Below are 12,077 nucleotides of genomic sequence, written 5' to 3'. Positions count from 1 at the left end.
GGCTGGATCTGTTTTGACCGTAGCATTATGACTAATGAGACACTTCCTCCTGTGCCACCAGGTACAAGGTCACCAATGGTGTTACAGTTTGTTTATAGAACTTTGATGAGATGCCATAACAGTACTAAGTCCAGTGGCCTTTGGCTACGAGCTGGTGCTGCTCAACTCTCCATCAGCTAGATGGAGCCAGTGAGGGTCTGGTGGAGAATGGAGTGATGAATTAGCAGGCCTATGGTGATGGCAGTGGTGGTATAGGGAGGAATCAAAGGAACTTTGACATCTGTATGAAAACTGAAAACCATGCCCACCTGGGCAAGTTGGAAGCAATCAAGTTATCCTTGACGTATTCCCACCTGAACTTTTGCAATATTGTCTAAGTATTGTTACAGACAGGAAAATAGGATAGCCAAGAGCTACGAGCACATCAGAGCGCTCTCCTTGGTCTGTTCAACAGGAGAAGAAACGACAGTGCTCGATGTTCACAGAAGATGCAAAAAGATCCACTGGAGCCAGTTGAAGAGACTGGACATGGCTATGAATTTTTGTGGGTGAAGGCTCCCTTTGACTGGGAGTCTGCATTGGGGTTGATCTCCCCTAGATAATCTATAGTGAGAGACTGAAGGCAAGACTCAGCCCAGAAAAGAAGAGATGCTTCTATCATCAGGGAGTGTGATCTTATTCCTCTCTAGTGATCAAGATAAGCTTTCATTGTGGCCTTGTCCATAGGCTGCTTCTGCAAGACATGCTGAAAGCAGAGTAGGGCTAAGTGGGCTGCCAACTCTAGCTAGTTGATACTGTTTGAGTTTTCTTCCATTGATAATCTCCCCAAGGTATGAGGTGGAAATCATGCCCGCCCCCACAATCTGGACAGGCTCACAACTATTGTTAACTGTCTTTGATGAGGGTCCCTTAAGTGTAGGCCCCTGTGGAGAGGAGTGAGGAGGAAGGACAATCTGCGCAAGAATACCCTCTGCCACTGTAAGAGAATAATGAGATCATGTACACAGATGACAAATACAGATCTTTCCACATGCTTCCTATAGCATATGGTGTATTTCACATACCTGTTCAGCAGTCCAGGGCAGCAGACAAGCCTCTGCTATTGCTGTTAGTGCTTCTTTTGCATTGTTTCCACATTTCACATCACCAATCTTATCCACAAGACCATCAAGCACAATCTGTGCTGATGTTTTGGAGAATGTTCCCTTTTGAGCAACCAAGGCAACTATATGAAGCTTTATCTGCATCACCTTTAAAAAGAAAATGCAGCCACTTTAGCATTCACTTGCCAATGTTTTAACATGCATTTCCAGGTCTGAAGTAGACTTGGCAAATGCAGTACACAAATAGTTCTCAGCATTTTTCTTCAGGGGCATATTTGAATGCTTTACAGATTACAGCTACATTTTATTATTTTTCACATTTTTATACTGCCCTTCCTCCAAGGAGCTCAGGGTGATGTACATAGCTCTTCCCCTCCTTCTGTCCTCACAACAACCTTGTGAGGTAGAGGTAGGTGAGGTTGAGAGATAGGTTGAGACCTTCCAAGGTCACCCAAGAAGCTCCATGGCTGAGTGGGGATTTGAACCTGAATTTTCCAGGACTGAATCAGTCCAGTTCCAGAACCACTAAACTATCCTGACTCTTATAGGCAAGAGACAGATGTTTAGAAAAGGTTTCTAACACACAGGACAACATTTTAAGGAGGGTTGTATCCTAACTTGGGGTGGAACAGAGCATCATCATCATAAGCTTCTTCCACCTGTAGGAGGCACATCCAGTGATGGAGCTGTAACTTAAGATACAACTGCATGCTTTCCTTAAGTATGACTGCCCTACTCTGTTGCCTGACATGATAGTGACAAAAACTGCTTTGTATCAGTGAGGCAGAGATAAACACTGCGTGGCATTCTAAATAGAGAATCTATGATGACCTGGGCTTCTACACTGGATAAAAAAAAGAAAAGAAATGAAGGCTTATGCTGCAAACCAATGCATGCTTTCCTGGCAATAAGTCCCAATGACAACCATGGAACTTCTGAGTAGAGATGCACAGGACTGTGCTTCTAGTGTCAAAGAAAACCTAAACCTTCTTTGTGACTCAATAAGCTCCAAGGTAAGGTTTGGTGACATAGTTGATATGATTTACAGTAGTTAAAGCTATAGATATTGCAAATGCTTTTTCTATCAGATTACTACTTTACCTGAAAGTTGGTCTCCTTCCATCCAGGTTTCTTGGCCAACATCCTTACTAAAGCCTGGCAAGGCATTTCTGTTCTATCCATCAGTTCAACAGCCTTAAAAGATTATTACAAGACCATCATTAACTCCAGAAAATGCAAAGCACTCCTAATGACCTTAATTGTAAATGAATTGCAGTCTACAACTCTTGTATCTGGGCAACTGTCTATAATCTGAAAACCTGTCCAGAGACCATCCACATAACCCATGTTCTCTTAATAAAAATGCCATTCATTTGTTTGTATCACTTTAAAAGCAGAGAATGGAGTAAACTCAAGCCCAATGAATTAACTTTCTAATGGCACTTTTACATACTTAAAAGCTTCTGTACATGCACTTTTGAATCCTAATCCAGGTTTGGATTAATTAGTTATTTTAAAGTGGTACATTAAGGCAAATGAAAAGTTAAGTTGGCTTATTCACACACCCATTGCAGAAGGACCTCTTTCTGTTCTTCCTTAAATTTTCTAAAACTGTATAAATATTCCAGAATAAAATGTGTTTACCAATGCCTGAATTATGAGAGAAAAGGTAATAGGGTGGAGGGGAGTCCCTTAATGAAATATCAAGTCCCACCAATGAAATTTCAGCCACATCACAGCTATCCTATACCCTACTAAAGACAGTAGTTAATGGGACTTGATCAAAAGTTTGAGGGGACTCCCCCCCATAATTTGAGCACTGTTTTTGATAGCAAAAAACTCAACTTTTATTAATTAATAGGATAGTTTGGCAATCCACAGAAGCCCTTGGCATCTCACACTGCTTCAATGCCTCCAAAATTTATTGTAGTTCCTTCAAATAAGTCTTCTATAGTTTTAAGAATACATCTGTCTCATATTATCTTCTAGTGTCATGCTTTTATAATTACCTTCTGAAATTCTTCCATGCAAGCGAGTCTCTCCTTCCAGTTGCCACTATCCAGCTGCTGTATACAAGCAGCTGGGAGGACAGCTGAAGCCTTCTCTTCACATACTTCTATCTATACCAGAAGAAAAAAAGCCTGCTCTCATATTCTGAATGTGCTATTTAAGCTTTTCGTACCAAGCTAAGAAAATACAGACACCTGAACTTAAAAACAAAAAAGATGACAATGTCATATGTACATAAGATTGAATAACTGCTAATGCTGCACAGTAGAACACTCACCATGCTTTCATAAAGCAAACGTTTTAGGCTTGCATCTGCAACATTACTTTTTAAATTGCATTAAACTTATGTTGAGTCCAAGTTCTCTACCACCATCCTGGACATACTCAAATAACAGCTACTGTGCTAGATTTCAGTTGCTGTTTAATGGCATCTTAAAGGCACAGAGATAAAACTGGATTCTTACAAAGTTTAGTGCTTATAGAAATCCCATCCATAAAAGAGAGTGACATGGCTCCCTATTCCCCCATCAAATGGAACATTATCTCCAGTAATTTGAATGTCATTGTTTTTATTTAAAAAACTAAAACACAGATATATGAAAATACAGCATTTTACATTAGACTGCACATGCACTGAAGTCCCTACCGAGAGCTCTGGCTCAAATATCTCCTTTACTTCAGGTCCTTTCTTGCCTTTTGTTCCAGCACTTCCTACACCACCAGCTGCAGCTTGTTTGCCTTTCTTGGGTGGACCACCAGCCTAAGTAGGAAGAAAGCAGTACAATAAGCCTCTCAAATCAGAGTTCTAAAGTAATTTAAGCAAACCTTGGATTATGGCTTAAGCTCTGACCATGACAAACACATCTTGATTTAGAACAGTTTCCATAAGTAATTATTTATGTGTAAATGGAACAGTTTGCCTCTTATAGCAGAGTGCAACAGGATGAATAGGAAAGATGTAAGCACTGCTGCATTTTTAAGATAAGAACATAAGAACATAAGAACAGCCCCACTGGATCAGGCCATAGGCCCATCTAGTCCAGCTTCCTGTATCTCACAGCGGCCCACCAAATGCCCCAGGAAGCACACCAGATAACAAGAGACCTCATCCTGGTGCCCTCCCCTACATCTGGCATTCTGACTTAACCCATTCCTAAAATCAGGAGGTTGCGCATACACATCATGGCTTGTACCCCATAATGGATTTTTCCTCCAGAAACTCGTCCAATCCCCTTTTAAAGGCGTCTAGGCTAGACGCCAGCACCACATCCTGTGGCAAGGAGTTCCACAGACCGACCACACGCTGAGTAAAGAAATATTTTCTTTTGTCTGTCCTAACTCTCCCAACACTCAATTTTAGTGGATGTCCCCTGGTTCTGGTATTATGTGAGAGTGTAAAGAGCATCTCCCTATCCACTCTGTCCATCCCCTGCATAATTTTGTATGTCTCAATCATGTCCCCCCTCAAGCGTCTCTTTTCTAGGCTGAAGAGGCCCAAACGCCGTAGCCTTTCCTCATAAGGAAGGTGCCCCAGCCCCGTAATCATCTTAGTCGCTCTCTTTTGCACCTTTTCCATTTCCACTATGTCTTTTTTGAGATGCGGCGACCAGAACTGGACACAATACTCCAGGTGTGGCCTTACCATAGATTTGTACAACGGCATTATAATACTAGCCATTTTGTTCTCAATACCCTTCCTAATGATCCCAAGCATAGAATTGGCCTTCTTCACTGCCGCCGCACATTGGGTCGACACTTTCATCGATCTGTCCACCACCACCCCAAGATCTCTCTCCTGATCTGTCACAGACAGCTCAGAACCCATCAGCCAATATCTAAAGTTTTGATTTTTTGCCCCAATGTGCATGACTTTACACTTTAAAAAGATAGTTTTTAGAAGAGGACAGGAGCACCGATGAGAAGTGGGAAGAGGATAACAAAGGTATTCCAGTGTTCAGAGCTGCCTTAATCCAAAAGACAGGTATCTTAACAGTTTATCTGCACATTTTTATAACCTCAGTATTAAACCAGAACTTGGGATTTGGTTAAGTGCTCTATTATACACTTCTAATACACTTCACCAGGAAAGGAGATTTTGGAAAAATGCTGTACTATCATTCTGATACATAATCAAGTCTTAAGTTATTCTTAACACACAGTTAGCAGACAAACTTATTCTAGAACATATCTGTCGTACAAGTTTTGGTATAGAATGCACTCCATCTGGAGTGATGTAGAAGACTTAGTATGAAAAGGCATAAGGGTCAGCATCTGTAGAGCTTAAACATTAAACTTTTATTACCCAAAACAGGAAACCGTATACCAACATGGCCAATGTTGGATGAAAGTAATACGCATTTTGCAAACCTTAACTCTAAATGAGAAATAAAAGATTTAGTCATTTTAGAAGATCTCATTGCAAACATGCAACTAGGTCGTTAGATTACACATCATAAGACAAACTAGTTCCTCTTACCTTAGCAGCAGGTGCCTTTTTCTGTGGACCAGATTTGGCCACATTATCTTTTATATCTTTGTCTCCTGCAGCCCCTGAAAGAGCTGGAGCCTTCCCAGCAACAGGTCTGGTCTCTCTTCTATCAGCTCCTCCACCTGTTTTATTACCACCAGCGAGCTCTACCTTTTCAGCACATTCTTTAATCTAGTGGAACAAGTTAGGGGAACAAAGGCATTAAAGTACATTTTCAACATACAACCATTACTATCCTCTAGCTCCCCCCCCCCCCAAATAAACACACCACTTGCAAGTTTCAGATTTTGTGCTATTGTCAGAATATAAAACCCCTATGTCATCTAACTCTATGGATTCTGGATGGTTCAGCTTGCACAATCTACTTTACTACATCTCTAAGCAAGTCAAACCAGTATATATGGAGGAGACAGTTACGAATCCATGTATGAAAGGTCTAATGATACAAGGACAACACAAACTCATTTTAAAAAATATGTGCTTACTGACTATGTTGTTTCACAGAACATGAAACCTATGACCAGGCCATAAAAGGGTGCTAGAAGCTCAAGTTGCTACTTCATACACCTGATACACAGAAGTTAATGTGCAGTCTAATCCATTCAGAGAATATCCCCCAACACTGCTGCATTGAAACATTGAACTTTCAGACCACTGCAGTAAACATAGTGAGGCTTACCCGGTCTAGTTTCAGTTTGTCAACTTCTGCTAGGAACGGGTTCACAGCTTTCTCACCTGCCACTTTCAGGGCAATACCCAAGGCTTCAAAAGCAGCATCTCTAACTTCAGCGGCAGAGTCATTAACGTGCTGTAGCCAAAAACAAAACATGAATATGAGCCATTAAAGCCAGATGTGCTCAATTTCCACTAAGCACAAAGGAGATTCTTTTCCCTTGAAAAAAATTTCATCACTAAAGTAATGGTAGGCAATTTTTGGTATTTTCATTCTAGTTTGAAGCGCAATGAGTGATGTGTATACAGTGCAGGTCGTGTAACAGACAAGAACTGCAACATGAGTATGAAAAGACAAGTTCTTTTTTGTAACACTCCTGAAAAATACTAAAAAGAACAGAGGTAAAGACATCAAGATTCCTTGAAGCCAAAGTTTTCTATCTAATGCTTTTTTAGATACTAGAGTAAAATAGCAAGTTCTATGAGTGGCAATTCTTTTGAGAAGTAGAAACTTGTCACTTGAATACATATTTCTGTTTTCAAAAATATTAGGCTTGACTCTGAACACCCAACTCTTTCAATCTCCTTCAGTTCACACAGGCACACACCTAGTACAAAAAAGGCAATTGTGGTAAGTTCAGTCAACATGGGCTCCTCCCTCAGTGTGAGAGCAGTAATTCTAGCACCTCTTTTCCCCTTTACTGAAGGTTGAAGGGAAATTACCTGCTCTCCTATCTGACTGAATGAGAATTCTGCCACAACATTTTGCTTAGCACAAGAATTACGGCAGCATACTCTCTGCTATCACATACTATTTTCAGTCAAACACAGGCTTTCACAAAGATATTCCAAGCACACAGTCTACTGCTATAGGACACACAGTTTTTTTCTTACCTTGAGAAGCGCAGCACAGAAGAGTTTCAGCATGCTTTTGGAAAGAGTAGAAGGAGTGCAGTGACGAAAACTTCTTGCAATGAAGAGGGATGTCTGTTGCTTGATGGTTGGGTTCTTGTTATCCATCACTGCCAATATGTCCTCACTGAGATTTTGTAATGTGGTCTAGTAGTTGAATAGAGGAGGTCAGCTTGGGTTAAAGCAGAGGATCTACTAACCTTGTTAAGAATACTACTAACTATGCACTTACAGTAAGGAATATGGCATCAATGGCTTCTTGCAAGGCTTGCACCACCTGAGGTTTTTTCTCCTTGAACTTCTCTAGGATTGTTGGAACAACCTATAAAAAGACCAAAGTGTTATAAACCACAAAAGATGTGGACTGTCTGAATTCTCTCTATGCTTGAGAGAGGAAGAGTCTGAAAGAGAGGAAAGGAGAGCATGCATGCCAAAAAAGCAGCTCTCATCAATCCCATATACAACAAAGAGAATCTCTCTTGCACATTGACAATGTGTCCTCTATTCTTTGCTGAAGAAACCATTTTCTCCTTCTGAACAACTTGCTTGGGGAAAACAGAAGCCAAGGAAGACACATGCATTTGTACTCTGCCATGACAGGCTCTTTCGCCCCAGCTTTCGGGAACATCAGGACCTATAATCTCTACACCAGAATCATTTTCAGTCCAGCAAAGGGGATCTATTTACTCCCGATTGCCCTGTCATGGTTTATTTTAGAAGTTTAATAGAAGAAAGTGTGCAAATACAAGCATAAACTTAGTGCATGGCACATCAGCTGGTGTTTTGCTCTGAGAACTGGACTGCAAGATTCACAGTAAATACAGTACTACTTACATGACCTGCATACTGTCCAAATTTCTTCCTGAGTCCAGTAGCCAGTCCAGCAAGGCATTTCGCAGCCAAAGCAACCAACAAGACATTTGTATCCTTTCCAACAACCTATAAGAGAAAAGCAGTGTTACAATCCAGTAATACAACATTTCTGAGTATCAGGATGGAATGCATACATTTTAAAAGAGAGTCCCCTTGGGGCAGGGAACTACCATTTCATTTCTTTTGCTATGTACAAAGCTGTTCTGAAAACTTTTGAAAAAAATTCTTAAACACAAAAGCCTTAATAAAGATAGTTCAAGCTCAGACAAGAGCTGCAAACAAAAAGGGAAACATATGCAGACTGTACATTTTCCTATAACCTCTTCCCATCCAACACCACTATGTTTCCGTACATAGTTGGCCCTTGGCATCTGTAGGGGTTCCATTCCTGGAACCTCCACATATGCCGAAACCCACATTCATGGGTCAGGGCTATGTGTTCTGAAGCCCAGAGAGGCGGAGCCTCTTCCATGGCCTCAGATCACCACACACACACCCCGGGAGGTGTTGGAAAGGCACTCTTGATTTTAGGAAAAACCAGAAGTGCTCTTCCAACACCTCCAGGGGGGTCATGTCCAGGACGTCACAGGGGCCTCTACTGCGGATTCAGAACCCATGGCAAGTCAAATTGTGGGTTCCAAACCTGCTGATTAAAAAGGGCCCACTTGTAGTTCATTTGGAGGATACAGTTTCTTAAAATTACATTTAAACTTGTTAAGGTTATTCTTTATTTATTTTATTGTTGGCAACCTTCAGTCTCAAAAGACTATGGTGTCGCGCTCTGAAAGGTGGTTCTGGAACAGCGTCTAGTGTGGCTGAAAAGGCCAATTCGGGAGTGACAATCCCTTCCACACTGGGAGCAAGTGCAGACTCCAGAGAGTCTGGAGTACACAGGTACTTGTTAAGGTACATTCACTTCTAATCTCAAACAAATGATTAAAATCTCTTAAGATCAGCTTCAGTATGAACGAACTTCATAATCACAATCCACCTTCATTGTACATCATAAACACCTTTTAAGTATACTAGTAATTATCTTGTATTTGAATATGAAAGGTTGATTTCAGTGATACAGAGATCCTTGCCTTCTTAAGGGCTTTCACCAAGTCTGCATAGTCTCCAGCTTCCAGCTTGGGATTTTTCACTAGCACTTCGACTGCTTCCAAAGCTTCTTTCCTCTCCTGCCATTTTTTGGCCTCCTGAAATATAGAAGCATTGGACAGTGTTTTACAGTCTTAAACAAGTCTGTAGAAGATGACAGAGCTCGCTTCTGATATTACTCCATCTCCAGCAAGCCCCATCCCCATGCATGCTGAAGGAGATTTTTATGTATGCATCAACCACATATATCCAAGAACACTTAAGAAAACCAACATGCTGCTATGCACACAATCAGAAATTATACACTTAGTCAATGCCAGTGCATGCATGGTAGAAACGCATCTACAAGTGTGCCCATTAGGCATCCTAATACAATCAAAGTGATTTTCATTATAGCAAAACATTCAATGATGCAGTGAAATAATTCCAACAATGTTAAACATACCCAGGGCCACAACAAGTTTAAAATTAGACAGCTAAGAAATTAAAATTGTTTTGCAGATACATTTACTACTCTGAATCTTGTGAAATTTCTGGGTCCAGTTCCATGGTGCTGACTTTGCTCTATAAAGCCCTAAACAGCCTGAGCCCTGAATATCCCAGGGACAGCCTGCTTGCATACTACTCTCCCCTATTGTCCAAGGTCAGCTGAATATCCCTGCTTCAAGTTTCTTAATAATCTGAGGCCTAACTGGTCTCTACAAGAAGCAGGACCTTGTTAACTGCTGCCTCAGACCTTCGCAATACCCTCCTCCCCACAGGTTGTGTGTGTGGCTCCTTCCACTCTGCAGCCACCACACTTCCTTTGATGCATACAGATCAGGACAAGGAAGCCAAGCATTTAGACTCTAAATTTTAGAAGCTACAGTTAAAAAGATCAAAATGACATGTACTGAACCACCACTTACTATTTTGTCATAGAAATCTTTAGGAAGTTTGGAGAGAATTTCTACAGCTTCCAGGAGTTCATAAGCATCCACTTGTGGAACAGCCTCATCACCATCATCTCCTCCTGCAGAAAGATATTAGCAGATATAACTACATGTGAACCAATTATTTCAATATTTGATACATGTAATAAAGTCAGAAGTAATGAAACAATGGTGCAGAACACATGTCTTCTAGATGCTTGATCTAGCTTTTGGATCTGCTTAAGTTTTCTTGGTCAGTTTCCTCTGACTCTGCTCAACAAGGTTCCCAAGTGGGAAATTCCAGGTCAAAACTTACCTCCATCTGCATCCCCACCAGCTGCCTGCTGCTGCTCAAACTTTGCTTTCATTTCTTGCTGGGAGCGAAGGAATCTGACCTGCTTGGGAGCAGATGATGGCAATTTGACCCATTCTTCTTCCAGTTCTTTTAACTGTAATAATCAAAGTACTTGTTAGATTCTGAACATCGTGAAATGCTATGGTACAGATACAAGCACTTTCAGTGTTCTCTCCAATTGAAAGCAATATTGCTTCTTTGGCCTTGAAAATGTATGTTTGCTTGCAATTCAACCAATGCACTGTGAAGACAGCTGGTGAGAGAAGAACAGCAACATATCCCCATTACCCCTGGGAACAGTTGCTGTGTTTTCATTTAATTTAGTTCCACAAATCTTACTAACATGCAGAGAATACTAAAAATTCATCTTAATAATTAAGAATTTCACATTAGCATCTAGTCCCATAAGGCATCTCATTACACATCAAGTTTTAATAAGTTTCATAAGCTGGGCTAGGCCAAGGCATATTATGGAGCACATAAGAGCAGTTATACTTCACTCAACTAAACATTATGTGCTAATGTGAATGATAACATATGAAACTGTTATCACACATCAGTTATACATCATTTCATCATGTCTGGCAACTAACAGAGACAAGCTAGAAGTGATAAGATTATACAGCTGCTACAACTTCAACTGAATGTGCAAATTAAACATATGAGATGAAGAACTGTTGGTCCAAATACACATATATAGCAAATTACTTCACTTCCTACACTATTCTCTGGTGAAAAACATTCCTTGCAAGTAGAGATTAAGTAGGCATTTACAACACTTTTTCAGTCTTGCTTTCCACAAATGAGCCCCCAATTTCAAATATCTTCTTTGCCTATAGCTACTCTTACTTATGAACAGCTGATGCATTAAAAAGGAAAACAAAGTCCTGTAATATCTTGACACAGGGGTAGGCAACCTACAACCAAGGAGCCAGATGCAGCCCACCATCCAAAGTCATCTGGCCTGCAGACTCCAGCCCAAAGCCGAGCAAACGGTGGCGGTTTTACCTGCGAAGCAGCAGCAACAGGACTCCAAAAGGGTGGGCAGGTGGCTCTGCCATTTGCTGTCCAGCGTGCTGCAAATTTGGTGGGAGGCTTCACTGCCTGTGCCCATGGAGCACAACATGAGCATTGTTCTGGCAACAAGTTGACAACAGCCTCATAAGCCTTTCACATGGTGCTGTCAATCACATTTGTGATTGACAATGTGTACACAACTGGGGTGGCTTTGGCACCCGCAGCATGCTCCCCTAAGCTCCATCGCCAGTCTGGCCAACCAGCTCTACCTGTGCTCCAACCCCTTCACTGTGGGCATGTTGCTTGGCATAGGGCTGGTACTTCAATGAACTGGGCTTCCACATGCAGCTCAAACTTAACCTGCTCACTATCACTGTTCTTTCACCTCCAAGCTGAGCTCCATGCAGCACTGAGCTCAGCAATTCAAACATTCAGCAATGACATGTCATCGCCAAATGTTCAGAAGTGGCGTTGCAATGCTGTGGCCCGCCATCCACTTGGAAAGATGGCTTCCAGCCCCTATGCCAAAGAAGGTTGCTGACCCCTGCCTTAAGCCATTTCTGCCCAACAGTACATTTATGCAACAGGGATCAAATGTGTACACCTGTGGGCTGGGCAGAAATGGGCTAAAGGCT

General features: G+C 41.4%; 1 protein-coding gene across 5 annotated transcripts in view; it reads right to left on the bottom strand.

Annotated features, from left to right (window-relative positions):
- CKAP5 (cytoskeleton associated protein 5) overlaps nt 1-12,077 on the bottom strand; it is a 70,101-nt gene that overhangs the window by 36,517 nt on the left and 21,507 nt on the right. For all 5 annotated transcript variants that reach the window (XM_066633907.1, XM_066633924.1, XM_066633932.1 and 2 more), the window contains 12 exons: nt 10,387-10,519; nt 10,068-10,171; nt 9,144-9,257; nt 8,020-8,124; nt 7,418-7,507; nt 7,168-7,332; nt 6,281-6,409; nt 5,590-5,772; nt 3,760-3,873; nt 3,113-3,223; nt 2,205-2,297; nt 1,065-1,250 (listed from right to left, as the gene is read on the bottom strand). In XM_066633907.1, the coding sequence (XP_066490004.1) occupies nt 1,065-1,250; nt 2,205-2,297; nt 3,113-3,223; nt 3,760-3,873; nt 5,590-5,772; nt 6,281-6,409; nt 7,168-7,332; nt 7,418-7,507; nt 8,020-8,124; nt 9,144-9,257; nt 10,068-10,171; nt 10,387-10,519 (1,527 nt within the window). The remainder of the gene's footprint in view (nt 1-1,064; nt 1,251-2,204; nt 2,298-3,112; nt 3,224-3,759; nt 3,874-5,589; nt 5,773-6,280; nt 6,410-7,167; nt 7,333-7,417; nt 7,508-8,019; nt 8,125-9,143; nt 9,258-10,067; nt 10,172-10,386; nt 10,520-12,077) is intronic.

The sequence above is a fragment of the Tiliqua scincoides genome, chromosome 1 (assembly GCF_035046505.1).
Source record: "Tiliqua scincoides isolate rTilSci1 chromosome 1, rTilSci1.hap2, whole genome shotgun sequence".
Taxonomy (NCBI): Eukaryota; Metazoa; Chordata; class Lepidosauria; order Squamata; family Scincidae; genus Tiliqua; species Tiliqua scincoides.
Note: the sequence above shows the minus strand (reverse complement) of the source record. Positions and strands in the feature narration are given on the sequence as shown.